General features: G+C 51.9%; 12 protein-coding genes across 12 annotated transcripts; 6 read left to right on the plus strand and 6 right to left on the minus strand.

The window, feature by feature from the left end:
* Positions 1-465: 465 nt before the first annotated feature.
* Positions 466-561, minus strand: POX_e06905 (uncharacterized protein; the record flags this gene model as incomplete). The annotated part of the gene is made up of 1 exon (XM_050115718.1): positions 466-561. One exon carries the CDS (start codon positions 559-561, stop codon positions 466-468), a length of 96 nt encoding a protein of 31 aa, XP_049968178.1.
* An 823-nt stretch (positions 562-1,384) lies between these two features.
* POX_e06906 (Vacuolar calcium ion transporter) lies at positions 1,385-2,951 on the plus strand (the record flags this gene model as incomplete). Its single annotated transcript, XM_050115719.1, has 3 exons — positions 1,385-1,789; positions 1,939-2,777; positions 2,864-2,951. 3 exons carry the CDS (start codon positions 1,385-1,387, stop codon positions 2,949-2,951), a joined length of 1,332 nt encoding a protein of 443 aa, XP_049968179.1.
* Positions 2,952-3,819: 868 nt separating this feature from the next.
* Positions 3,820-5,696, plus strand: POX_e06907 (uncharacterized protein; the record flags this gene model as incomplete). Its single annotated transcript, XM_050115720.1, has 3 exons — positions 3,820-4,148; positions 4,282-5,375; positions 5,560-5,696. The coding sequence occupies 3 exons, from the start codon at positions 3,820-3,822 to the stop codon at positions 5,694-5,696; spliced, it is 1,560 nt and encodes a 519-aa protein (XP_049968180.1).
* Positions 5,697-6,292: 596 nt separating this feature from the next.
* POX_e06908 (uncharacterized protein) lies at positions 6,293-6,886 on the minus strand (the record flags this gene model as incomplete). The annotated part of the gene is made up of 3 exons (XM_050115721.1): positions 6,293-6,391; positions 6,465-6,544; positions 6,757-6,886. 3 exons carry the CDS (start codon positions 6,884-6,886, stop codon positions 6,293-6,295), a joined length of 309 nt encoding a protein of 102 aa, XP_049968181.1.
* A 386-nt stretch (positions 6,887-7,272) lies between these two features.
* Positions 7,273-12,133, plus strand: POX_e06909 (uncharacterized protein; the record flags this gene model as incomplete). The annotated part of the gene is made up of 4 exons (XM_050115722.1): positions 7,273-7,650; positions 7,724-8,865; positions 10,411-10,722; positions 10,867-12,133. 4 exons carry the CDS (start codon positions 7,273-7,275, stop codon positions 12,131-12,133), a joined length of 3,099 nt encoding a protein of 1,032 aa, XP_049968182.1.
* On the minus strand, positions 9,472-10,011 carry POX_e06910 (uncharacterized protein; the record flags this gene model as incomplete). Its single annotated transcript, XM_050115723.1, has 1 exon — positions 9,472-10,011. One exon carries the CDS (start codon positions 10,009-10,011, stop codon positions 9,472-9,474), a length of 540 nt encoding a protein of 179 aa, XP_049968183.1.
* A 216-nt stretch (positions 12,134-12,349) lies between the features above and the next one.
* On the minus strand, positions 12,350-13,270 carry POX_e06911 (uncharacterized protein; the record flags this gene model as incomplete). Its single annotated transcript, XM_050115724.1, has 1 exon — positions 12,350-13,270. The coding sequence occupies one exon, from the start codon at positions 13,268-13,270 to the stop codon at positions 12,350-12,352; it is 921 nt and encodes a 306-aa protein (XP_049968184.1).
* A 1,601-nt stretch (positions 13,271-14,871) lies between these two features.
* POX_e06912 (uncharacterized protein) lies at positions 14,872-16,335 on the plus strand (the record flags this gene model as incomplete). Its single annotated transcript, XM_050115725.1, has 2 exons — positions 14,872-15,225; positions 15,286-16,335. 2 exons carry the CDS (start codon positions 14,872-14,874, stop codon positions 16,333-16,335), a joined length of 1,404 nt encoding a protein of 467 aa, XP_049968185.1.
* A 798-nt stretch (positions 16,336-17,133) lies between these two features.
* On the plus strand, positions 17,134-18,627 carry POX_e06913 (Acyltransferase sidL; the record flags this gene model as incomplete). Its single annotated transcript, XM_050115726.1, has 1 exon — positions 17,134-18,627. The coding sequence occupies one exon, from the start codon at positions 17,134-17,136 to the stop codon at positions 18,625-18,627; it is 1,494 nt and encodes a 497-aa protein (XP_049968186.1).
* An 882-nt stretch (positions 18,628-19,509) lies between these two features.
* Positions 19,510-20,482, minus strand: POX_e06914 (C-8 sterol isomerase; the record flags this gene model as incomplete). The annotated part of the gene is made up of 2 exons (XM_050115727.1): positions 19,510-19,874; positions 20,137-20,482. 2 exons carry the CDS (start codon positions 20,480-20,482, stop codon positions 19,510-19,512), a joined length of 711 nt encoding a protein of 236 aa, XP_049968187.1.
* Positions 20,483-22,530: 2,048 nt separating this feature from the next.
* POX_e06915 (putative xyloglucan-specific endo-beta-1,4-glucanase A) lies at positions 22,531-24,485 on the plus strand (the record flags this gene model as incomplete). The annotated part of the gene is made up of 3 exons (XM_050115728.1): positions 22,531-22,622; positions 23,556-23,918; positions 24,086-24,485. The coding sequence occupies 3 exons, from the start codon at positions 22,531-22,533 to the stop codon at positions 24,483-24,485; spliced, it is 855 nt and encodes a 284-aa protein (XP_049968188.1).
* POX_e06916 (uncharacterized protein) lies at positions 22,568-22,873 on the minus strand (the record flags this gene model as incomplete). Its single annotated transcript, XM_050115729.1, has 1 exon — positions 22,568-22,873. The coding sequence occupies one exon, from the start codon at positions 22,871-22,873 to the stop codon at positions 22,568-22,570; it is 306 nt and encodes a 101-aa protein (XP_049968189.1).
* Positions 24,486-27,375: the final 2,890 nt, after the last annotated feature.

Consider the following 27,375-nt stretch of genomic DNA (forward strand, 5'->3'; position numbering starts at 1 on the left):
CGGTGGATCCTCCGTGTCATCATCATTTGGATCTCGCATGGTCCAAGCTTTTTGTGCTCATGAGTCTTTGAGAGAACTCTTTTCCCGATTGTTTTGGAGACTGACGGCACACACTTATGGGTATCATACACAATTTTCAATATTAAAGTAGTCGTATAGTGCTGTGATCCAGACATTCATGCTTCAGTCTTGATTTCGCTTACAAGGTTGATAATCGATTAGTAGACGCATTCCTCTCTCTCTCTCTCCCTTTTCATTTCGTTCCACTCACAACACTCTGGGTCTTGCCGAGTCCTTGGGACTGGCTCCGCAATTTTCCTCTGCGTTCAACCCACGGGAGCTGCAACCTTGCTGAACGAGTATGACTCGTCTGTCCAGTGCATCCCCGTGTTGGGTGGATGGAACCAGAACATCGAGGCTGTGCGACGGTTGGAATGCGTGCCGGGTGCACGGACTCTCGATCTCCTACGGCCTCTTTGCTCGAAAACGGGAACCGTCCTGGACACCTTCAGCCATCCAGCCCATCATTGCTCCAGTTGCTCCAGTGGCTCCATTCTCCATTCTGAATTACCCGATCTCGTAGTTTCTCCCCCTCCGTCATTGCTGACCCCTTTGGGCTCTTTCTCCTCACACGGAGCTCCCCCGCCGGGTACGTGATGACGGCAGTACCCTCTGGATTGGCGAACGCGACGAGCACTAACGCTAGTCATAGCCTTTCCCCTCTGCGCGAGTCGTGGGTGAATATCACGCAGAATCAAGCAGCAAGCAGCAAGTCGCTAACTGTGACTCTCTCTCTCCCCAAATTCTCGGGTGTGCTCTCGACCTGAATTCCTTGGCCCTGACTTGGAAGCTTGGCTCGTGGCTCATCTGGCCGATCCACCAAAACCCTGGAAAAAGATGTGTAAGTCGCGCGGGTTTCATCACGTTGCGCTGGTTCTCTGGGTCTTCATCGCAGTCTTTAACAGGGCGTGCACTCTTTTTTCCCATACTCTCCTTTCATTCTGCTCCCTATTTCCTTCGCCTGATCCGCCCTGGTGTGAACATCTGCGGTTATCCCTTCCCACCCACACTCCCCAAACAGGTCCACACGCAAGACTGCCCGTTTTTCTTTGCTAATGATCCGACACTGCCGTTGATCAAACTGAATACTTTTGACCCTCGTCCCTCTTTTTTTTCATTAATTGATTTTTCTTTTCTTCAAAAAAACTCTTGCTCGTTGCAATTGCCTAAAAGCTCATCATTCCTTCCTTCAATTCCGGGGTGGTCTTGAATACATCCTTCTCACGTCGACGGCGCCGACTGACTGACTCCGTTCCTCTCCTCCTCAGCGTCCGTGGGATTTCGCTCGCAGGTGCGAACACACAGCTTTGGTCAATCAAGAAAGATGAGCTCCTCCGGTACCACCCGCGGAGATGCCGGTGAACGGACGGCCTTGTTAGGTCATATCGGACATGCGGCCACTTTTGACAACAACCATTCCCATGTGCAGGCCGGCGCCCATCGTCACAAAGATAATCGTGTCTGGGTCCGTGTGCCAAAGCATGTCGCCCGTTTGACCTGGTTGACCCTCACTCGCGACTACACCAATGCGCTCTTGATCTTCGCCCCTCTGGGTATCATTGCGGGTGCCCTCGGCTGGGACTCGAGCGCGGTCTTTGTGCTGAACTTCCTCGCCATCATCCCGTTGGCTTCGTTGTTGAGCTTTGCGACAGAGGAGCTTGCGGCCACCATGGGGCAGGCTCTGGGTGGTTTGATGAATGCCACTTTTGGCAATGCGGTGGAGCTGATTGTAAGTTTAATTTCCTTGGGTTTTCCTTTTTTCCCCCCCTTCTTCGTCCGTTCGTGGGTGTAATAGCGAAATGCACAAAAAAGCTTCGGAGAGCTCCCCACCCTGGGAAAGACCTCAATCGCTGATTTGTGCCTCGTCCACGCATCTAGGTCAGCATCATTGCGCTCAAGGATAAGCAGATTCGAGTGGTGCAGGCCAGTATGCTCGGCAGTATCCTGTCCAACATCCTGTTGGTTCTGGGTTGCTGCTTCTTGATCGGTGGTATCCGCCACAGCGAACAGTCATTCAACAGCACCGTCGCCTCAACCATGTCGTCCCTGATGGCCGTGGCCTCGGCTTCCCTGATCATCCCCGCCACTCTGTACGCCGTCCTCTCCAAGTCGGCCCAGAGCACCCACGACAATATCCTGATCTTGTCACACGGCACCTCCATTATTCTTCTCATCATCTACGTCATGTACCTCTACTTCCAGCTGTACTCACACTCGGAGCTCTTCGAAGAGAGCAACGAGGCTGGCAATGGCGGCGAGGCGGAGGAGGGCGAGGCGGAGGAAGACGAGGAACGCCTGCTCAGCCCCATCCCCGCCACGATCGCCTTGATTGTCGTCACCATCCTCGTGGCCATCTGCGCCGACTACCTGGTGGGCAGCATCGACAGTATTGTGGAAAAGACCGGCATGAGCAAGACCTTTATCGGCCTGGTGCTGATTCCCATCGTGGGCAATGCCGCTGAGCACGTCACCGCCGTGGTCGTCGCCTACAAGGATAAGATGGATCTCGCCATTGGCGTTGCCATCGGCAGCAGTCTTCAAATCGCGCTCTTTGTCACTCCCTTCCTGGTCATCCTAGGCTGGATCATGGGCATCGAAATGACCCTGCACTTCCAGACCTTTGAGACTGTGGCATTCTTCATCTCCGGCTTGGTCGTCACCCTATTGATTCAGGATGGTAAATCCAATTACCTTGAGGGCGGCATGTGTCTTGGAATGTGAGTTTCTCGTGTCTCTGTGCTCTTTCATCCTCTCTTTTGCTGTGTCGTTAGGGATGGAGCTAATGTCTGTTTTCCATTTCCAGGTACATTATCCTGGCTCTCGCCTTCTACGTCTACCCCGACGATGTTGACGAGGGAATTGGTGGCATTTTCAATAAGATGGTGAACTAAATGGGGACCTGATCCTACCATGTACACAGGGAATTCAGATGACCTTCTCTGATGACATGTTGACCACCTGCTCGTGTGTCTTTTCTTATTTGACAAGCTCACACTCACACACACACTCTCTCTCTCTTCCCTTCCTTGTACCCGTCTGCAGTCTTTCTCTCCTCTCGCCTGCTCGCTGGGCCTTATGAGTATGCCCGATTATATTTGTTCACTGGGTTCTCTTTACCATTTGTTCTGTTCATACTTTCTCGCGTATGGTGTGATAATTCAAAATGAACATGTTTATATCTTTCACTCACAAGAGACATCTCGAATGTCCTTTTCCCCCCCCTCTCTTCCGTCAGTGACCGGTCACGAGACCTGGACCAGCCTAGCGTGCTTGTCTCGTCCCAATCTTTTGAACTTGCCTTGTCATCTGATCATCCTATCCTCTTATCAGTCGGAAGGGATGTCAGAGTTAGAGTCAGCCTCTTGACTCCGACCATCTTGCATCAAGCCACGGCGGGGCGATATGATCCTTGCAGTTGCCCTGACTGGCTGTCTCCCAAGGATTGACAAGCCGGCCATACCCCACCGGGCGTCCTTCTCCGTCTTACCGACTAGACAAAATAAGGAAATCAAATTGAGAACTCTCTCATGGGTGGATCGTGACTCAACACCCGAGCGGTACAGAGAGTGCGAACTTCGCGGGTCTGGTTGCATAATCGTATCGCTGAACTCATGCGGGGTACTCAGTAGCATTGGATTGTCGAGACCCACTCTCCCATCACTATCATTGTGACCAGCGTCTGCTCTTTATATATACCCTGCAGGTGGTTGTCGAGAGTTTTTCTTTGACCCAGTTGCGATCACTCTCGGCTCTGCAACAATGTCCAGTCTCCTTCAAGTGGCGGTCGGCCTGGCGATCTTGCTGGTCGTCGTCTACAAAGGCATCATCTACCCGGCCTTCCTCTCCCCACTTGCTCAAATCCCCAATGCGCATTGGAGTGTGCCCATCTCACCGGTTTGGATGCTGTGGAGGCGCTTTCGAATGCGAAATAATCGGACCATCCAGGCGGCGCATGAGCAATTGGGTCCTATCGTGAGACTGGGTCCTTCGGAGATCTCCATCAATTGTGTCGATGGGGGTATCAAGTCTGTCTATACGGGCGGTTTCGAGAAACATGAATGGTATCCTCGATTGTTTGGATCACTTGGGTGAGTTCAAGCTATTGCCCTTTCTCTCTCTCTCTCTCTCTCCCTCTCTGTCTCCAAGCAGGAAATCATTTAAAGCGTGGAAAAAACCACTTCTTCTGATACATCTCTCGTGCCCTTTGGCGGTGCGTCGTAGAACCGTGAGCATGTTCACCATGGTAGGGAGCAAGCCGCATTCAGTTCGCAAGAGGATGTTGTCCAACATCTACTCCAAATCGACACTGCAGACCTCGCCCAACTTGCAGTTGGTGTCCAAGGCCGTCATTCTCGAGCGTCTGCTCCCCATTCTCCAACAAGTGGCGAAATCGGGCGAACCTCTCGACGTACATGACCTCAACCAAGGGCTCACCATGGACTTTGTATCCGGCTACCTCTTTGGCCTGCGAAACGGCACCAACCATGTTGAGAACCACGACTATCGAAGACGCTGGTTGCACATGTATCTGTGTCGGAAGCCGTTTGAATTTTATCATCAGGAAGTGCCCCGTCTCTACCGGTGGATGAAATGTCTCGGTCTGCGTGTGATCCCCAAGTACTGTGACGAAGCCAATGATCTGCTCGATGCCTGGGCTCTCGACCTCTGTGGCAAGGCCGAACAATCGCTGGCCTCGACGGATCCAGCCGTCGAACCGATTGTCTACAAGCAGCTGAAGCAGGGCCTGGACAAACAAGCTGCCAAAGAAGGCATCAAGCCTAATCTTGCGCAGCAATTAAACGATATTGCATGCGAAATGTACGACCAACTCACCGCCGGCTTCGAAACCAGCGCCGTAGGATTGACCTATCTCCTTTGGCAACTATCCCGCCACCCAGATATCCAAGATCGTCTGCGTGAAGAACTACACCTCAATCTCAACCCGACCATTCGATTCCCTGGATCGACAGAGTTACCCTCGCCCAAATCCATCGACACTTTACCTTTACTCGACGCCATCATCACAGAGACACTACGACTCCATGCGCCCATCCCAGGCATCCAGCCCCGCGTCACTCCAGAACCCTCATGCAGTCTGGCCGGATATGACAATATTCCTCCAGGCACTCGCGTCAACGCACAGGCGTACTCTCTCCACCGCAACCCCCAGGTTTACCCAGATCCGGAATCATGGCAGCCCACACGCTGGCTCAAGGCAGAGAATACCCCCGACGAACTGGAGGAACGACGACGCTGGTTCTGGGCATTCGGTAGCGGGGGCCGTATGTGCGTGGGCAGTAATCTTGCACTACAAGGTACGTCCATGTTCTTTCCCCACAGCACCTGGTTCCTTTTTTTTTTTGCCCTCCATTTTTCCTTCTCCTTTTATTTTTCCACTTTGTCTTTTGATCTGGGATCCTGAAGTATTTGCGTTTGCGTGTGCGTCAGGCCGAAGTTGCCTTTTCTTCTTTTAACACTTTTCTTTTTTTTTCTTTGCAGAGACCAAACTTGTTGCCGCGGCAATTTATTCGAATTTCCGTACGACGATTGTCAATGATCAAGGCATCGAAGCTATCGATGCTTACACAGTTCATCCCAGAGGTGAGAAGCTGTTTCTCAAGTTTGAGAAGGTTTGAGATGATGTGTACCTGCAGTACCTGCAATACCTGCAATTTGTGTAGGGAATATCTGCAAAATGATTATATCAGAGACAAAGAACCTACGACTCCTAATAAAAAAGGTCATGGCAATTTTCAGAACTCCATCTCATCATAGTCGTACATTGGATCCGTCTTTTCAAAGTGACGAATGTCATCTCTCACGTAGGTATAAGTACTGTACAGATGCGCGGGTTTGAAAGGAGAGCAAAAAAAAAAGAAGAAATGAAAAGAGCCAAAAGGAATACACACACGACACCAACTCCCGTATCACTTCAGCCAGGGCAAGGCCATCCGTCCAACCGATTGAGTAACCCACTGCACACTTTATGTCCCCAGAGGACGAAATATTGCATGTAAAGCCATCACAGAGTCAGCGTCATAGCAAATCTCACAACCCAGACTGAGGCATGTGACGTGATACCACTCCAAAAAAAAAACAGATAAAAAAATAAAAGTAGGAATAATAAAGCAATAAACAAACTCCAGAACAAACAAGTTCTTCGGCAATCGACGATATCTTGTAGACATAGTCAAAAGTGTCCCGCGGTGATTTTTGGAACTCTGTTTTTTGTTCAACCCAGGACACCGTCCTTCTTGCGGGGTCCGACCACCTTGGGGTACATTCTCATCAAGTGGTAGTTGACAGTGTTCTTCTTCTTCTCGTGTGATTTCTGTACAGGCGCAGGAGAAGCGGCTTGTTAGTCCAGTCCGTGATTTGGAGTGTAAAGGTTCCGGGGTACGTACGGGTTCATCCATGCACTTGCGCAATTGCGCCTCGAGGCCAGCGCACGCTTCAACACCGTAGCCTTGAGAGGCCCAGCAGTCTGATTGAGAGACGGAGAATGGTTAGCCGAGGAACGAAAAGATCATATATGGGATGTTTGCATAAAGACAAGACGGTTCGGGTTGGCCTGATCGTGAACGGGTCTGATTCGGTTCGAGTGGCAGTTGAATTGCGGCAGATCCACCACGATCGAGGTAATCGTTGGGAGCCAGCTGATTTAGAAAAACCAGATAGCGTAGGACTATCACGTACTCAGCATTGAAGACATGACAGTCACGCAAGCGTTCTGTTCATGTTGGTTGGGGCGTCGGACACGGAGGTGGTTGATGGTGTTTAGACGGAGCGGGTTCAGCCGAGTGGTCACGTTGCCCTTGGGAGCCATGGTGAAGGCAGTTCAAAGTCCAGCTGGAAATTTTCACACAGGGTAGGGATATGGAAATGTCCAGTCTTGACTTTGTGGTGAGAAATTGACCCAGGCGCGCCGTCAACAACAAGCATCTCAAAGTGCCCTCGAAAGAGTTTCAAAGTTTGGCTTCCGCGGAGGTGGATGACATAATCACCACCGATCGGGCGAATACATGGACTTGATCGGTCGGATCCAGTCAGCGCCCGGCCGACGCAATCGATGGAGAGCTCCGGAGTTAACGGGCAGCTCGCCACCTTTCGAGGTCTGTCTGCATCTTGGAGTTCCTTCATCACGACTGAATGCCTTTGCAGTCTCGTTGTCGAGGGAGTGTAAGACTTTAATCTTGTCTCATATTCACGAAAATGTCACCGCCATGTCAAATCTGGAGGCCCAGTATAGGTCGGATGGCCATGTATGCGCCGAGGCACACGGCTCCCGCAACCAAGTACTTTGCAACAACTGCTCATCAACGAGACCAGACCAAGACACATTCCGGTCCTCAGAATGGGGGTGAAGCGAAAACGGACTCGCAAAATGAATCATCAACCGAAGAAGGAGCCATGGCCCGTCGACTATCCCAAATGACCGAGGATGCGATTGTACAAGGTGGACGTTCTGCGCAACGCAACATTGAGAATGCTGGCTTCTCAGAGGAGCTCAAGCGGCAACTGGAAGAACGAGTCAAGGCGGCCTCTTTCAAGAGTGAGCATGCTGCGGCGCATTCTATTCTCGACATGCCGGTAAGTTTTTTTTTCTTCTGCAGACGAGTCCGATAAATTGTTGGTTTCTCCTCCACTGATGCGTTGTGTTTAGTCTAGTGCCGGCCAGGGAACCCGGGAGACAGCCGCCGCTCCAGTCTGGTCTGGTACAGAGTCCCTTCATGATTCTGCATTGCGCATGCTCGACGACGCCAGCAAGCCAATTCGAACCCCATTCAAGATTCCCCAGCCGGTGAATCTGCAACCCGCCGCGAAACCAAAGCGCTCGACCGGAGCCCGACTGGCGGCCGCAAAGGACCGGACCACAAAATATACCCTGAGCCAAGCTCCCGGCCTCTCGGATGATCAGCGCGCCGCCATTCGCAGCGAGATGAAAGAAAAATTAATGCCGGGTGCCCAAGCAATGCCCATCTCTCTCCATGGTCTAGCATCCCTCGCGAACGAGCGCATCGAGGACGCCATTGCGCGAGGGCAGTTTGATAAGATCAAGCGAGGCAAAGGCGTCAACACCGAGACCGACCATAATGCCAACAGCGCTTTCATCGATACGACAGAGTACTTTATGAATAAGATCATCCAGAAGCAGGACATTGTCCCGCCCTGGATTGAAAAGCAGCAGGAGCTAGCGTCAGAGCTGAGTCGTTTCCGACAGCGCATTCGGACGGAGTGGAGGAGGCATGCTGCTCGCTTGATCGCCAGCCAGGGCGGCTCCTTGGAGGCACAAATGAGGCGGGCCAGAGGGTATGCCGCGGCCGAAGCACGTCTGGCCGAGCAAGCTAGGATGGAAGCTGCTCTGAGAGACACCTCTAGCGAGAAGAGGGTGTCGGATATCGCAGCCGATGGACGCATCAGTCCAACGTCGTCCTCGTCGGATGTCCCCTCTGATGATGTCGATGATGAAAAAGAAGACATCCCCCATCTTCCACCCCTGCGAGATGAAGATTATATCGCTATAGAACGAGCATATCTTGAACTCGCTGTGAAGCAGCTCAATACCATCGCTCGCTCATATAATCTACAAGCCCCGCGGTCAGCTCAAAAGCCGTATATCAATCTTGACCGTGAGCTAAGGGCTTGCTACGCCGAAGTCGCTCCCCAGCTCGCAGAAGAAATTAGACGACGCGCATCCGAGCGAGCGCGTCCAGCGATTCCCGTCTCGGCACCCAAGTCCAGCGTGTTTGGATCCATTGGAACAGCACAAACAGTACAGGTCTATGAAGAAGACAAGAACAACGGGTATGGAATGAAGGAATTTTGGAGAGACTTGTTCTCCAAGAAATGACAATTGTGTACATAAAACATCATAAAAAGAAGGACTGCAGGTAGCGAGTGTGCTTGCGCGACTCCACTCGGCCTGGGGATGTTTCTGTGACACTACCGTCGCTTGAGCATCACACGATAAAACTCAGCTCGTCAACTCTCTCTCTCTCTATTCCGTAGCTCACCTCTGCGTGTTTGTGTTGTACGATCGTTCATTCATAACAGGCAATCTTTGATTTCATCGAGCACCCCATGACGACATTCAGACACACCATCCACATGCTTCTGTAATGGATGCGTGCGCGAGGGCGATGCATCAATTTCATGGACCTGAACTCCTTATCAATACCAGCACAGACAGGGGCAGGCCAAGGCTGCAAGAGACTGGATTGCAGTAAGAGCTGGAGCGACTTTGACCAAACACTGCGAGGCAAAGATCAGGACAAAGTCACTTGTTGGGTGGACGAGAAAAAGACAGGATGAATAGGCAAGCCTGAGAAAAACGGCAGAACTACAAGGCGCATGTATGGCTGACTGGCTTCTGCCGATTATCCAAGTCCAGTGCAGCTTGAGCATGTGAGTTCAAAGATTGAGAGCCCTTGAGCTGTCAACCGCGGTCATGTCATTTGACGCGTTTTTGTTTTCTCCAGGATTGACATGTAAGAGAGGACGGCTGCAGTGCTCCGAAATCACTGGGTTGTGAACCTGACTTATGGAGTTCTCCGGGTCTTTTAGGTGGATGGGAACGACTCTGTTCCATCTCAGTGATAATTTGACCAAAAGTCTGATGAGTATCATCAGCAGGACAAGCAGTGACGCCACGTAAAATGACACGACTCGGCGGCGAAGAGCTAGTGAAGTTTGCATGGACGGCGCCGGATGGCACGCAGGACCGTCACACGCGACAGGATGAATATCTCGTTTCAACGGAATGATGAATTGATGCCATGGGATTTTGGGCCAGGTGCCCTGGGGCCAGCCGGCTTGACGAATGTCGGAGTCACCAAACGGAAGTCTGGAGATAATCTCCAAGTTTCCCAGCCAGATTTCATTGATGGCGTTTCCTGATTCGTAGAAGTTGTTGGACTTCACCCCGTGTACCGTGGAGAACTTGTGACCCATTTTGAAGAATAGCAGTAGCAATGGCAGAAAAAGAGATGCATGATTGAAACACAAAAGCCAACAGAGTACTTGGATCGAGAAATCGAGACATTTTCTCGTTCCATTCAATCAACAAAAGGAAGGCGTACGATGACGAGGAAGGTGCGACCTGCAAAGTATAAGAACCACGTGATTAATGGGATCAGTATCTTTTTTAACCTTCGCCATCTGGCCACTGCCAACTTTATCGACGTGACAGAAAACTCATGAAGGCGTTATTACCCGTCACTACTAACACTAGTATGCAGTGGCACTGACGAGGGTGCTCAGTTTTCATGTTGAGCCTCGAAAGTCATAATCCTGGGTAATTGTCACGCCCCTCTGCTCCATTAGGGTCTTTTGACTAACTTTATTCGCTAGTGCTTGGTCCTCCTGGCAAGATGCCGAGATCACAGTCAAGGCACCGTCCGGGGTCTCGTCCGCGCCTGTGACTGGCTGCCCGCTGGTGATGGGGGTGCATGCGGGCGCTTATGGAGAACCAACAACAGGCCTCGATGGCCATCGGCAGGCGAGATACTTTGGGCTGCAGCCTCGACACACACATCACACTGTCACATTTGGTGGCTCATCATCTTTTATAGCGATTTCCCTCCCCAAAGCTCCCTACCGCCTCGTCAGCTTTGCGAACAGAATGCACCGCTTGCTCTACCTCAGACTCGACCCGTATCCCCGGTGCGATATGTCGATCGGCCCAAGCTGACTGCACGTTGCACTTCAGATTGGATTGACTGCTTGCTTGCCCTAACCAACTCTACCCCGCCGTGATCGCGGTCTTTGGTTACAAAAGGTGTTAGAAATGCCTTCATCACTGGTTAGCCTTCAGATTTCCTCCTCTTTCTTTCTTCGCCTTCTGGTGCACTGCCTGTCGGTCGCCGTGGTTTCCGGAGTAGCAGAAGCAGATCATCATACAAGATCTTCGCAAGATCCTCCGCCACTGAATAAGGCGCTGCTGGGGATTCAAATCGGGAGCATTGCGGGAGCCTACTTGGTCTTCGTCGCAGTTCTCCTCGGCCTGTTGCTGCTGGTCGGACGGCGACTTCGCCGAACGGTTCAGTCATCGAACTACTCACTTCAAATGCACATTTTACAACCAGCCAAGCAGAACCTTAGCCTAGATCCTGGTTCCGAGTACCCCATGCCGCACACTCAACCCGGCCAGGCCGCTGCTGGCTTTGAATCATCATGGAACAAATTCCCAAGTGCCAACCGGCCCTCTCAGAGTTCCTCGACACACGGCAGCGTAGTAACCATCGATGAATCCGTCGTCGCGTCCGATCGCCAGCGGGCACAAGACCAGATGGCGATGCTGTACGCTGCAGTGCTGGAACATGACGCACAAAAGTCCGCGAGCGGCCACCTGTCGGTGAGAGATTCGGATTCCCTGGCTCAGTCTCCAGACAGCCAGTATACGAATCCCTTTACCGACCGCCATGCCTCGCAGCAACCGCTTAGAGAATCCTACCAAGAGTCGCTCAAGTCTCCCAAATCGAGTGGATCGCGTCTGACCAAGCTCTTCAGCTCCAAGTCGAGCTCGCAGCCGGACGGCGGCAAGCTGCGATCGCCACGGCTACCTTTGCGGAAATTGGGAATCTCCTCGCCGCTGGCGTCACCAGACATTCATGTTTCTCACACATACGGTCACGATCAAGTGCCTCTGTCGCCAAGACTCTACAATCCCGGCCCGCCGCCAGCAGCGCCTCGTGCAGAGCCCCCCGTCGCACACATTATGCCTCCACCCAGTCGGGCTCGAGCGGCGCCGGCGCCTCTCAACCTGGCCACTCCCACTTCGCCACCTCACAATCAGCAAACCCCCTCAAGCCTGCCATTCCGTGAGGCCTATCCCCTTCAAAGCGCTCCGCCTACCAAGACGACCATCCTGGAGCGCCCAACGAAGACTCGCAATGGTCCGGCCACTGGCTTGCCGACTCCTTATAGTGCCTATATGCCGTATACGCCAGTGACACCATTCACACCTGGGCGAGTAGTAACAAGACGTGAGCGTCGACGCGAGGAGCGGGAAAATGGCCTCCGTGTGCTTAATGAAGATGACTTGGTCAAGGACGACACGGATATGTGGGGTTGATCAAGAGCGTTGCCGTTCACAGATCATCCGGCCCAGGTGTTTGGCGCGGAAGACTGAATGTTTGCCCGGAGTTTACAATATACCAGATACATTTTTTTGAGCAATCAACCCATTTCTAAAATATGGAAGATACCCCCTCGTAAATCCCGGGAGCCGTGAGGAGTCAACTTGGTCAAGGATGTGTTCTCCTTCAAGGGCAGGATCGAGGTCCTGATTTTAGTGCTTTGGCTTCTTGAGATGCTGCGTACCGTTGATGATGGCTTCTGCGTAATCTGCCCGACTCCCGGCCTTTTCCAGCGTGAGCAGGGCTTGGATGGTACATCCGCGTGGAGACGAGATGCTCTCGCGCAGTACGGCTGGATGAACTCCCGCCTCCAAAGCTGCCGTCAGTCCCTTCAACCCACCGATCATCAACTCCATCGCATCTGGTCGCTTCATGCCTTCGACCACGCACCCATCCAGCATTCCTTCCACCGGGACCGTCATAGCTGCAAGGGTGGCACCGACTAGGACCGAGCCCAGGTCCATCTGATTCGGCGGTAGGTACTTGATTGTGCCGACCTGGCTGAACAACCACTCCACAAAGGATGACATGTGGTCAGGAAGTCGTTCCTCCGGCGTCTCGATAATGGTGGTCGACTGACTGTATCGGGCAGCCATGTTAGGAATCGCCTTGACCACGATCGGACGGCTCATCAACACGGGGTTGGCCCGGGAGTCTAATTGAGACGGTCCAATAGCTTCGCTTCGCAAAATCATTCGAGTGAGATCCTGGGGGGTCTGCCCGGCGAGAACACTGATGACCAACTTGCCGGCGAGCGCCTGATGCATTCCGGGGGTCGTCAACACGTCCTCCGCCATGAATGGCTTGAATGCGAGAACGACGATGTCTGCGTTTTCAATCACTTCCACGGGTACGTTGAGGCTGTGAGTGACACTGACGTAGCTTCGTTGCTCTGGAGTGAGCGAGCCGAGCAGGCGCTCTGCTGAAACGGATGTTTTTGTGCAGGCGATGAATTTGTAATTCGATTCTCGTAATGGGCTTGCTTCATCCGGTTCGGACACGAGATTGGCCATGCGAGTTTTTTCTTCCTGCACCATGGCGTCCACGACTCGGTAGAGAATGGCACCTCCCATGTTTCCTACGGACTTGGTGAGCCGAGCGGTCTTTTTTTTTAGTTCTGAGGATCGTATATTTATTTCTTCGAGGTTTAAAAAGGGGTTGGAAAAAAAAAGAGATGGATATTAAATCGGGGAACTGACCACATCCCAGGAAGAGAACGCGCTTGCAGTGTTGCATCTTGACCTCGGTTTGCATCTTTTCCTACCAGTCTGGTCTTTTCACGCCGCTTGGCCTTTCTATGACGGCGTTTATCTTGATGAGGTAGTGCTGGAGTTGGAGGACGGCTCACACTCTTTTGTGTGGATTTTGATCGGGCGAGAGACGGCAACGGAGGTGGGAAGAAAGGTGCATGAAATGATCGGGGAGGTTGCATCGCCATGCAATTCCCTCTCTAGTCGGAGATGGTTCCCCGACGCCCTCGGATCGTGCAGCCGATTGCCTTCCACAGGGCTCCGTGCAAAAAGAGAAAATCAAGACGTACGTGATCATGTGTTGACATGGCTTGCGCATGGACGTCTGTTTCGAGAGAGAGAAAGCCACAGTCTAAAATAACCCTGACTGGACTATACGAGTGATCGGATGCAAGATCAAGATCATGTAATGGATGGTTTTGATACTATGCAAATATGCATAACCAACATTGCTTAGGTAGGAGATGGAGACGAATCAGGTGTTTGTTTGTTTTTTTGGTTTGGTTTGTTTTGGGGCTCTGTACTTCCAAACTTACAGATTGGGAATTTAGATAAATTGAACTTCAGCGCCCATGATCGATCATAGATTCATGTTTATCGATGCGAGCCCCTCGACCAGTGCAAATCTATGTCCAATCGACTTGAAAGAGTCAAGAACGAAGATTCAGGGCGATCGCACTCGGTGGCTGTGTATCCTCGTGCAAGCAACTTACGACACTCAGCCCGGCCGCATTAAGCGTGCATCCAGGCGGGCGCCCGCTTTCGGGGCTGATTCACATGTGGAGACGGATGTATTTTCCGCTTTCCGCTTCGGGTTGGAAGACATGGGAGTTCAACTTGTGTGGCTTCCTACCCTTTCTCGCCTGGTCTGATCCGTTTCATTTTTCTCTCTTCTTCTTTACCTGGCAAAACTGGTGGATACGGGAATCTAATCATCTCGTGCACTCACCGAGATATCTGGGATCGTATATGATTGTAAATGTGTCATCCCCCGGTCAAGGTGTGTCACCATCAAACCATCCCACTACGCTCGGGTGGATCGACCCCGCCGCTACGCCAACTTCCCCCACCAGCTAGAAACTCGATAGGGCGTTCGTCGTCAGCAGCTGGAGAGCTCTTGTCAGCCTTCTCAACAGTGAGGAAGTAGATCATCACCACCTATACATCTCTCCCAAAGTCTCCCTGAGCTTCGGATCTGTTGCAAGCCTAGAAGAGTGAGACAAAGCGGGTCTAACGGACTGCGCCCCCTGCCTCTAGCGCCTGTTGCCTTATCTTGCCGTGCCTTCCAGAAGTTGATTCCAGACCAGCCTCGCCGTCTCCCTGCCGATTTTCGTAGCGCTGGAGTGCAGTTGGTCTGACATACAAGTTGGGAGTACTCGACTGCATCACACCACACTCATCGACCAAACACAACTCCCGGCCCGATGCCACTCACAATCATCTCCCGAACACAGCTTCGGCAGCTGCTGCTCTCTCTGACCCGAGACGAAGTGGTGGAGCTGCAACAGAATCTGTCCGAGGCACTCCGTGAGTACTCGACGGGCTCGCAGGACAATGGCTGCGCGGCCACGTACCAACCGCAGCGCACAGCGATTACTCGCTCAAATGGGTGCACCACGATCTTCATGCCAGCGACGACCGGTGATACGCTTGGCATCAAGATGATCTCTCTGCAAGATGGCGCAGGACCGGGGTGTGCCGTTGCGCGAGGCAGACTCGATCCAAATGAAAGCGGCTCAGTGTCGTCTAGCTCTCGTCGGGATTCGATCCGGCATTCGGTGGCCTCGCTCTCCTCGCAGGCGAGTGACCTGTCGCTCGGATCGTGATCGTCTGTGGAGGACGAGGACTCGATCAACACGCCCGCCACCAGTACCACCTCAAGTAGCGTCAAGGAAGAGAGTCTGGATGAAAAATACCTTCCGAGTGGATGCGTGAACGCACAGCGGGTGGTGGGCTCCGTTTCATCGACGATGGGAGCCTGGCCCAGTCGCGGAGCGCGAGACACCACCCCTCGAGGCAGCCTCACCCTTCTCGACGCCGAGTCCCTCCCCTTTGGACTGATCAACGCGTACGAGCTGACAGCCTTCCGTACGGCCCTCGCTTCTCTCATGCTGTTCAACAAGCGGAAGAAGGTCAAGACTTTGCTGGTCTTTGGAGCGGGCACCCAAGCTTACTGGCATATTCGACTCGCGCTGATCCTGCGCGGAGATGAAATTCGCCGCGTATACATTGTCAATCGGTCGTTTGAGCGCGCCGCGGAATTGCTCCGTGATATCTACCTGCCCGAGAACACGGCCTGGCGCCGGGACGTCAAATTCTCCGCTGTCAGTAGCGATTTCGGCGAATACCACCGGATCTTGAAAGCGCAAGTTCGCAAGGCCGATGCGATCTTCTGCTGCACACCCTCGGTGGATCCTCTCTTCCCTGCGGAGCATCTGACCGCTCGCGAGGGACGCCAGAAGGGTCGATTCATCTGCGCCGTGGGCTCCTACAAGAGCCATATGACTGAGATCCATCCGGACATTCTCCGCGACGAGGTGACTGTGACCCCACCCCATCGTCACTTTCACAAGCACACCAAGCGCAGTGGCGTAGTCGTTGTGGATAGTTTGGATGCTTCTCTGAGAGAGGCGGGTGAGATCACCCAGGCCGATATTCAGCCACATCAGGTCGTCGAGCTCGGGGAACTGATGATGGTCCGCCACGCGACTCAACATGCAGGCGAGGGCGCCCATCTCGAAGACACAAAAAGTCTCCGCGAATGGATCGAACGGGGCAATCTCATCTACAAGAGCGTCGGGCTCGGTCTGATGGATCTCGTCACGGGTGGTGATCTTGTGCGTCTTGCTCGCGCGCGCGGCGTGGGCACGACTGTGGATGATTTCTAGGTCATTCTGTGTAGGACTTGTCCTCTTCCTTTTTTTTTTCTTGAGTGCTCCTCTCCCTTGCCCTTCTGATATACCCGACAGTCTTAGTGTATCATTAATCCTCGACGGCTTTGTTCTATCCCGCCTGGTGGACTTTTTTTTTCTTTTTGCTGTTCCTTCATTCGGGCATAGTCCATTCCCCTGTTGCATCATCCAACACCTGGCGAGAGGAACATGGTTGTCTTGCGCCGCCTTTCTAGTTGAGAATCACACTTTTATTTATCCACGTTCTGCTTGTCTCGAGATTTTCCAGGAATTGACCGACTGCTGCACGAGTGAGCTGATCTCATTTCAGACGGACTGGTGGCATGATCTGCCGCTCAAGAATGGCGAGGAGTGCAAGTGTAGCGTAGCACCACGCAGGCTGCATCTCCGCAACTGCCCGCTCTGCCCAACCGGTCGACTCCACTTCACCACACACCGCGATAGACTCCACTGCGTCATCGTCCGGCTTCATAACAACAACAGTCCCCCCGCACTTCTTTGCTCAACTCCGCTCTGTCCTTCCCCTAGATTCAATCAACGGAGCGCAACGCAATCGTCGGCCCTTCTTTCGGACTCGCTAACCGTGAACTGGCCTTGTCCGACGCTGTGAAGGTCCTTGGCAGTGAATCTGCACTCCTCCCCGCGCAAGTGAGGGGCAATTTCGAACGGGAGCAGAAAAAAAAAGCAGAAAGGGAACCACCGTTGAGCCGCCTCTCCAGTCCACTTGTGAATCCTAGTCCACTTGTGAGGATTCGCCGCAATAAGACAGGCACAATGCGCAACAATGTCTGTCATTTGCCGAATGGTCTTTCATTCACGGTGACGCCGGTCTTTGGTGGAGTCACCTTCAAATCCAACGATGTGGTGTCGCACAGCTCCAATGCGACTTTCCCTCCTGGATGGACGATCATCATTCAGACCGAGAAAAAGGATGGCAGATCTCCCGTAGAAGAGCGTGGACGGACAGGCTCCGAGAACGGACTGCCTCCCTCGAGCGGCAGCGAGGACGACCATGGTCAGCGCTTCACCACCCCAACCTTGAATCGAGACTCTCTCTATATCTCCTACATTGTGAATCCCCCGTCCAGTGAGTTCAAGCCGACGATGTCGCCCACCCGACAGATTGCAATGATGCTGTGGGCGACAATGTGGTGGTACTTCCACGAGCCCGAGCCTGATCTGCATCTCGAGACGGCCGCGTCGCAGTCGACACCGCACTCTGGACGACCTCAGGGCGAATGGCGCGTGAACATCCGACGGGAAGGGATCTTCAAAGGTCGCAATCTATTGCAGAAGCTGGAGCGGATGGGCCTGATCGCCAGCGAGGATTCCTCCGTCGGTCTGCAACCCATGGAGACGCGCGACTCCAGCGCCTGGACCAACATGTTTGTGAGTCGGCGAAGCTTCTGGCAGATCGACCCGCGCATGTTCCTCTTCACGCTCACGCCTCGAGGGTCTCCTCCTTCGCCCTTGTTGACTCCGTACCAATCGCGGCATGGGTCACCCGCACGGGAGGGTCTCTCCGGGCCATCGCCAGCAGAGGCCTCGTTCCACACGTCGAATACCGGCACGTTCACTTCGGCGGGACCGTTCACGTCGGCCAGTCATCTGCCCACGTACTATCCCCCTGCGCCGACGCAGTATACTTTTACCCACGGGGTGCGTCACCCGGTGCGTCCGAAACCTCCGCACCAGGGCGAAGTCTTCTATGTGCGTCACGTCCCCAGTGTGGACCAGTACCTTTCTTTCCGAGTCCCTTTCCTGCCCATGAGCAAATCTACCAATCCCACCCAGGGACCCGCGACAGGCAGTCGACCCTCCAGCCCGACGGCGATGGTCAGTTCCGCGGTGACCAGCATCGAGCAGCACCTCTGTACCAGTGCGCCCTCGGACCTCGACATGCTTCATCGGTGGATGAACGACCCGCGAGTGGAAGCCATGTGGAAAGAAGGTGGTGCCAAGGAGGTCCAAGAGCAATTCCTGCTGAAGAACCTTACTAGCCGGCATAGCTTCCCCGTCATCGGATGTTGGGACGGACGGCCCTTTGGGTATTTCGAAATTTACTGGGTCAAGGAAGACCCGCTGGGCCGACTGTTGAACCGCGTGGAGAACTATGATCGCGGAATCCATCTCCTGGTGGGAGAGCAAGAGTTCCGCGGAGCCCATCGCGTGGCGATCTGGTTGAGTGCACTGGTGCATCATTGTTTCCTGTCTGATATGCGCACGGAAGCGGTTTATTTGGAACCTCGAGTGGATAATGTGAAGTGAGTTTTTTTTTTCTTTTGCTCTTTGTCGGGAACCCCCCCCCCCTCTCTCTCCCTTTCGTCTTTTCTGGGCTCTTGTTATTAAAGGAGGGCGCTGCTGCGGATCTGTTTTGGGACGAGACATGCTAACTTTGACTTTTTTTTTCTTTTTCCTTCCACATCTAGGATCATCCAATATCTCCAAGATGCTGGATTTTATAAAGAAGGGGAGGTCAATTTCCCCCACAAGCGATCTGCGGTAATGAAGATCAAGAGAGAATTTTGGGAAGCTCCAGCCTTGTAAGCTGAGGGCAGGACTGTGCAAAAGACAGGGCAGGGCAGAGAGGAAAGGAGAAGAGAACCTCAAGGTGTTTCGACGATATTCCCCGACGTCATGAGTCGAGGTCTGGTAGAACGGCAGCGCATATGTCCGGACTCTTGTTAGCGGATAGATGGCATGATCTTTGAGACTTGTTCCTCTGGTGGGATTCGACTAGACTGTTCAAAGTCTAAACGAAGGAAAGTGCAATATATATTAGATTCTTTTTTTGGTAATTCATTCGATCGATCCAGGTCGATGAGAAGGTGTATTCAAGCCTTTTTCTGGTGGGTATGTTTGAACATGTAGCAATATCAAACAATCCCAGGGCCTCCAACTTGGGAAGACTAATGACAATATGGATCATCTGAGGTGCACTCTGAGCATAGCTCTAAACCCATCGGCCCCGTCAGTATTCTGAACAAATGACACTCATCTCACATCAATCCCGCCTGCACGAGGGACACCACCAAATATTCATCCATGGCCATCCCTTCACTTTTTCCATCCCAAGTCTCATTCACATTACAACATATATTTGTCCAAATAAAAAAAAAGTGCCTGTTAAAAAATAAAGAGAAGAAACTTCTAGAGCTTGAATTGCAACAGGTTGCCCACCATCTCCCGCGCCGTCACACGGGTAGTGGCCCACAAAGTTGGGAAATCCAGCGTGCTCGAGAATGTGTCGGCATAGCCAAAGAACAGCATGGGAGGGATCCAACCACGGGCGTACTCGAGCGCGAAGCACGAGCTGTCCATCTTGTACTGCTTGACTTGGCCACGAACCAGGTGGTGTACGGTACCAGCGGGGTAGCGCTCGGCCTCAAAGCTACCGGGGACGTAGGCGAGTTGTTCACCCGAGAGGATGTTGAAGTAGTCGTCTGCGGTGTGGCGGCCGGTGTGGCCCTCGGTGCCGATGGCGGTACCGAAGATGATGAGATACTCGGTGATGCCTAGATGAAGAAGGGTAGACGAGTTAATTGAGTGATGCCCTAGGATACGCTGACCGTGGAAGGAAAGGAGGTTTTGTAGGCCACAAGAGCGGACTGCACGAATTGCGCAGGTCTCCTCCAAGGAGACACCAAGAAACAATGGCCAAAAAGGGGAGGAAAACAATGGCAGACAAGGAAACCCCAACGATTTGCCTTTGCCGTTGGAATAATCACTTGTGAATTGAAAAGAAGGGGGGAGGGCTTATTAGAATGGATCACTCACTGGCATGAATCACGTACATGGCGCCCATGGCACCGCCAGCGTTGTTGAACACCCATTCCTCCTCGGTACTCAAGTACTTCTCGCCGACTTTCTCCTGCAACTCGGCGACGATAAAGTCAACGATAGACCGAGTGTCCTCGCCATGAGCCTTGATCGCGCGCTGCGAGAGGTCATGCAGATGCTCCGGATCGAAGATATAAAATTGATTGAGTCGCGCATCGAGGAAGTTGTACAGAGCCGAGAAAAGGGCCAAAAAGACGGCGAGCAGGCTGAGGCTGCGGAGCGAGAACCAGCGGCAGCTGCAGCCAGAGGCGGCTTTCTTGTTGGCGGAGGACTTGGATGCCATTTTGAAATATCCAACGGAGAGGAGGAGGGGGGGGAGGAGGAAGAGAAGAGAGGTGACAGATTAAAGAATGGTTCAGGGTCGAGGACTCCTTCGAAAGAGATGCTGACCCAATTTGGAAATTCTTTTCATTTTGGCGAAAGAACCCCTGGGACCCACTCCCCGCATAAGTCAACCAATCACAACGCCACTGTTAACCCTCCAATCGCGGCGATCCGGCACGGATGATGGACTGGTTTACACGCCATGTCGGATGCACTCATTCCGATTTCTCATCAGCAGAAGCTGGCGTGAGACTTGGTCAGGTCCATGGCAACCAGGTCCGGCTTGTATCTAGGCACCAGCATGACTGTGTGAGGCTGGCCTGAAAGTCTCGACTTCGATGCAACATAGCCTCCAAACCTGGAGTCGAGGAATTGGCCCCGACTGGAGCACTCGTAAATAGATTTGTTTTGGTTGTGGTCTCGAAGCGGCTCCATCTCTCATACGAGGACTGTTTCTAGCGAGCATGGCCAACGATGCTGTGTGATGATCAGCTCGTGTCAAGCTCATGGATCATTCCCACAGATTTGTTCTCGTGATCATCACTTCGGTAGAGCCCGGGTTGAGTGTACTTGGGCGATTCTCGGCAATGTAGATCTGTTCATCATACACCTACTAGCAACTCAGGTTGAACAGAGACACCAGAGATAGAAGACGTGGAGATTTGATAAAGAAGGGAACAGTAACGACTAGCTCATGTAAAGCAGACATGATGTCTATCGCGAGCTCACTTGGCCATTCAGGTGGAGGGTTTCCACACTTTGTAATGAGAGTTGTCTGTCCGTCACTCTGTTCGCCGACAAACTCATGAATCAGGCCCAATTCCATTCAAAGGTATTTAGATCTGGGGTGTCTGTGTCTCACTCGTTGGTTCTGATTGTGCTGGAACGGCGACGCGTCGGCCAAGGAACAGGTTTAAATGTTTGAGCAGAACTCTTTGAGAGCCTACATTCAACCAGCCTTTCAAGCACAGATGACTCTTCGATGATGGTATCGGTCTCCCGGGAAGAGGCAGTGGGTGAAATTCGGAAAATTGGAATCCTGGATGAATCGACTTCCCGAACAGATGGAGCTCAGGAGAGGAAAAGAATTGGTCGACGATGAACAGCCGAAATTCAATGCACCATCCGCATCAAGGGGATTTTATTTTCGTTCTGGTGAGAGTGTATCCGAATGACACTGGCAAATACAATATCCAGGGTGATTTGGAGATGAGAGATTCAAGAGTTGTAGCGGACAAGCCAACGCCATGGATCCGTGGATGAACAGCGCTCAAGCGAAGCAATTCCCAGGTTCAATGGAAGAGAAGACTGGAGGGGTTGAGGTTTCAGAAAGAAATGAAGAACGTGAACATATAAACGCTCCTTGTCTCGATATCTTCTTGAGTAGCTATTTCTTCCCATTATTGATGACCGTCTGCATGCTAGCCATCCAGCTCGAAGAGGATAAGCCGAAGACAAATCAATCCTTTTGATCGAGGGGGTATTCATAGCAGACATGTACTTCACTGTAGCCATTGCATGTTGCCCGTGCAACTCGATCCCGGTCGTAACCCTTCACATAGAATAGAGAGGCGGCCTCGACACAGATTTTCCGACTACCATGTCTTTTTCCACATAGGTAGAGCCTGGCAGCAGCGACCGAGGCTGATAAAGAAGGTGACCAGTGCTTGTTCGTATCTGACTGGCTACCTGCTCCAAGGCACTGAGAGCTATTACTGGCAATTGCCCGAGGCCGGTGATTGAATTGTCGCTGGCTGTTTTATTCACAGGTGAGACAGATACCAGGCATACTTTCGGGGACTGCTGATCTCCATCTCCATCTCTCTGGATGAACTCTCGGCCCGGTGGGGATATCAGATGATTCAAGTGTATTGTGGCGCCGCCGCGAAACTGCTGGATTGGGCCGCCGATCACTGTCAGATCACATCTTGGATTGATTACAATAAGCACAAGTGTGTGGATAAGGATCATTCCTGTGCGAGTTCATCTATGAGGTAATCGATGAAAATGCCCGATCGTGATCAATACCCGATTGAAGAAAGGTCTACACTTGAGGGTAAACCCCCTGAGAAGAGGAGAATGATCGGATGTCGCTCTCAGTGAAGAGCACTGGCTCGGACTCTCTGAATTGAAGCTGCAACAGAGAGAACTCCTCTGTCCGCCTGTGTAGAAGCAAGACAGCCTTCGGTCTTTCTAATTTCCGTGGGATCAAACAAGTGGCCAGAAGCTCCACCTTGAAATTACTCGATTGGGCCATCTCCGCCTTCCGAACCAGAGCGACAGTTTGGTGGACGAACCTTAAATTGCCCTTTTTGAACATGCGTTTCGACCGCTCGGAGATCTTCCCCATTTTGCACGGCCGGAGTCCGTTCATCTCTTGCACTCCACCGAATCTCAGACCCTTCCACGCTCTGAGTCGTGGGAAAATAACCGCTGCTCCAGTATATCCGTTCAATTTGATTTCCAGCCGTAGCGTGATGGGTCAGGTCTGCTCGAGGGGACAATGTCCCATGAGTTCCACGATGTCCACGCTTCCATTGATGACGTGGTGAAGAATGATGAACATTGCCTGGGCGAACTAAGCTCCACAACCTATAGGGCCTATTGAAGGAGTTATAGACTTCGTCAGGGGGTCAAAAATTTGGTGCTTAATTCTGGATCTTCGGTCCATACAGGTGGTTCCTCTTAAATGAATACCCGCAACAAAGTATATTTAGACACAAAGACGATGCCGGTCATTGGTCGTCAGGCCTTTGGATGGATACGATCCATCCATCCTTCTAGCAGAGACAATAGAAGGATGTGTACCTACTTACTCCGCAGTGACCACCCTTGGGTATAAAGAGAATTCAATGTCTTTCTTCTAGAGAATCTTTTTATTTCTCCGCGCACCAGCACCGACTCTATCCACCCAATCCACTCTTTACCAAGCCTCGTGCCTGTCTAGCTGCTGGTTCAGTGTTTTGACTCATATTCCATCCACTACCTGGTCATTCTCTTTTGTGTTCCATCAACCTTACCTTCCACTCAAGCAACTATGAAGTCGTTCACACCACTCTCTCTTCTTTCCCCCTGGCCCTCGTCGGCTTGGGCGATGCCGCTGCCGTTCCCGCCACCAATTCGTTGACTCGTCGCTCTGATTTTTGCGATCAATGGGGATCCGTCACCACTGGCAACTACATTGTCTATAACAATCTCTGGGGCCAGAGTGCCGATCCCTCAGGTCACCAGTGCACGGGTGTGGACTCGCTCAAGGGCAACACTATCGCCTGGCACACTTCCTTCGGCTGGACCGGTGCCTCCAGCTCCGTCAAGAGCTTTGCCAATATTGCACTCAAGTTCACGGCCAAGACTCTGAAGAGTGTCAAGAGCATCAATTCGACCTGGAAGTGGAGGTGAGTTCCTTTTTTTTTCATAATGCGCTCTAGTCCATGCTGTTGTCGTTGCTGCTGTTTCCTAACGTCATTCAAACCCAACTCGATACTTGCGTCAAATTCCGCTTCAAATCTCATGCGTAGGCTAACATGTGCCATCCCCCCTCATTTTTTTTTCTTGATTTTAGCTACTCCAACACCAATATCGTGGCCGATGTCTCCTACGACATGTTCCTCCGTTCAAGCCCTTCGTCCAGCACCAATGAGTATGAGATCATGGTCTGGCTCGCCGCACTGGATGGTGCCGGTCCCATCTCCTCCACGGGCGCCCCCATCGCCACAACCAGCATCAATGGCGTCCAATGGAAGTTGTACAAGGGCCCCAACGGCTCAATGACCGTGTACAGTTTCGTTGCCGATTCTACTGTGACCAATTTCTCGGGTGATCTGAAGAAGTTTTTCACTTATCTGATCAACCACCAGGGTCTCAACTCGAACTTGTACCTCGTTGATGTTCAAGCTGGTACTGAGCCGTTTACGGGTAGTGCCAAGTTGACCACTTCCGCTTACTCCGTGGCTGTTGTTTGAGTGGACTGGAGGATGGGTTTATTCGTGCGAGTGAGAAGGGGGGATGCAGGTGGTGGCCGAGGGTCTCGGCACAAATTGATCTTTTGATTCGATTGAGCCGAGGCGTGGGGAGTGGCTCTGTAGGTCTTTGAATCTATCAAATATACCGGATTGAATTTAAAGGGCGAACAGACATGAACAATCTAGTTGCTGGATCATTTTGAATCGCAAAGCTTTTACAGAGAGCATAGACTGTCGCTGTGGGACATGAATCGATCAAGACAGTCACAAATCTCAAGTCAAGTAGACTACAAATTGAGCCCAGATACTATACCTGGTCATGCTCTCAGCTGGAGGGTACTTTCAGTTTGTTTTCCTTCGCCACACGACTCACAAGAAACAAAGTCTCGAGGACTGTCTACCAGTGCCCTCGAATTTAGAACTCAACGGAGCAAACCGGATCGTAAAAAAGAAAAGAAAGCAAGAAAAAAAATAAAACAGACATGAAATGAGCCCGTTCACACCAACAGCCCTCCACATCTTCAAAGTGACATTTTCCATTGGTTTTGTACACGCTTCATCTGACACTGGTAAAAGTCTCTTTCTTGGCCGCCCAGATGACCAAGCCAAGCGTGAAGCGGGAGGGGCTGTTCTAGAAACTCCACCCGCCGACACGCCTCTCGAAATCTGAAACACGAGCGTGTTTCAAAGACTCTGCCCTGTTGGAGAATGCTGATCCCGCCAGTCAGCTAGCCTGCCTGCTTGCTTGTAGTCTTGATGCATGAAGAATGAGTGACAAGGAAAGGAGAATCAAGACATAAGGAAGCAAGGCTAGGATTTTCATGTTTGTACATGGTGGTCAACTTTTGCGACAGGGCTGCTCTTATTAATTTACACTTGCGTGGGTTCAGATGAGTTGATACATTTACATGAAGAGAGAGTTTCTCCGCAATGGGAAGCTGGGGCTCCGGTTCACTTATTCCCAACAATTTGATCTAAGTTGTCGTAGTACAAAGTGTCATAAATATCACCTAGGATAATATCATTACTGACGCATAGATAGACGATAGAACCACCTCATCTTACCAGTCAGCGCTTGACTATGCTTGCCGGTGACCTGATTATCTAGGTATTCTTCTACCTTCAAGAGCCCTTTGAATCTATGAGGCGCTATGTTTCCGGGGCTGGAACCTAGCACTATCAAGTGAGGTCTGTATTGTCGGTATGGAAGATCATGAATTCTGCCTGAATCTACCTAGCTAGAAGGGTCAATGCTAGACAGACATTGGAGCACAGTCACTCCAGCTAAGCAGCTTTTCTTTTGTGTCTTGTGTCTTTTTTTGGGGTCTTTCGTAGACCTGTGCATCACTCCGCTTATAGGGAAAAAAAATCGAATCCACACTCATAACCAAGCCTTGAGCCTAGCGGGTAGGGGGCTTGTTTTAAATAGGGTTTACTTGCATCAAGGCCAAATAGGATACGACTTGGGGATTTCCTCAATGGTTGACTCCTCGGAAAGAAAGAGAGAAAGTGGAAGAAGGACGAGACCGTCGAAACGGCCAGCAAAAGCAGCCTTAGCGCCGGGCGGATCTTCCCGTCGGTCAAGCCAGGGAGGACGGACGCACTGCGTAGGCACATATGTGCTACGCACCTTCACTATGTCCGGCGGTACATGGAGGTAGGCGATTCCTTGCAGAAATTCAAGGCTGACAATAGCTATTGAGTGTAGACTATATTTTGCTTTTTTTTTTAAAAGCACGGATTCAATGGTGATGATGTCAAGGTTGCTCCTGCTTCTTAAGCGCTGGATAGAAGTTGAGCGGGGGCAGGTGCAGATGGACAACTACGGATATCGAATGGCGAGAGAATCGGAGACCAATGTTGAAATTGATGAAATTGTGTAGTAATGTAGACTTTAAATTGGGGGTAACTTGGTAGATATGGGCGGTTAAAGATTGAAAGTAGAGTGTTAGGTGGTGGGACGTATGTACCGGGGGCACGCTCGAGATTGATGTGCAGGACCTAAGATATATTTCAGTGGATCAGTGCAGTCAGTGGTGGAGTACACCCGACTGATAGGATGAAAATCAAATCTAGCCATGCCATGTACAGCAGCACCGGGTCGAGTGCTCAGACTAGTTTTATTGAATTATCATTTTATTTTATTTCGCGCGCAACATTTCTTTTTTTAGATGCCGAACTGGATGCAAGATGCGAGTCGGTCGGGACAGCGACTACCTGCATCACTAGTCTGAAAACCGGGACGACAGTAGTTTCGATCTCAGGCATCCACGGTGCTGCAGGTTGGGCGGGAAGAAAGAGTCGGAGGGAGATGGGGACGCAAACTGCAGCCACAGCATAAAAGTCCACAAAGGTGCATTCGATCGGGTTTGGAGCGGTCTCCAGTAGCGGTTCTCGTCGGCTGCGGGCAGCCTTGAGTCCGCATCACATGCAATCTACGCTTGCGCTGCTTCATGCGGAGGATGGATTGATGGATTTTTCTCCCTGTGCACGTGACCCTGGAGATGCATGTGACAAGGAGGAGGGGATCAAGAGGGATCAAGACCCTGTCGAGGGCGAGGGCAAAGTGCTCCTGCTCGGTGCGTCTGACCCTCTCGTCTGATCTTTGGCGATCGGGAATTAACGTCTAGAGTCAGCTGGGTTCTTGCATCTACTACAGGCTGGAACAATCTTCCAGCCGTGTTGACGGGTAGAGCTTGTATTTTCCCAGCTCAGCGTGGTCATCGCTCATGCAGCCAGTACTTGGTGGCTAGTACAGAGCAGGAGTACCCGTTGCTGGCTACTGTGGCTGGTGTTGGATTGTAGAAGTTGCACAGATACAGACTACGGAGGGCAAGAAGCCAATCAAGGTATCAAACTGCCCAACCGCGAATGTGATAGCCATATCCAC

Source organism: Penicillium oxalicum, chromosome V (genome assembly GCF_001723175.1).
Source record: "Penicillium oxalicum strain HP7-1 chromosome V, whole genome shotgun sequence".
In the NCBI taxonomy this organism is placed as follows: Eukaryota; Fungi; Ascomycota; class Eurotiomycetes; order Eurotiales; family Aspergillaceae; genus Penicillium; species Penicillium oxalicum.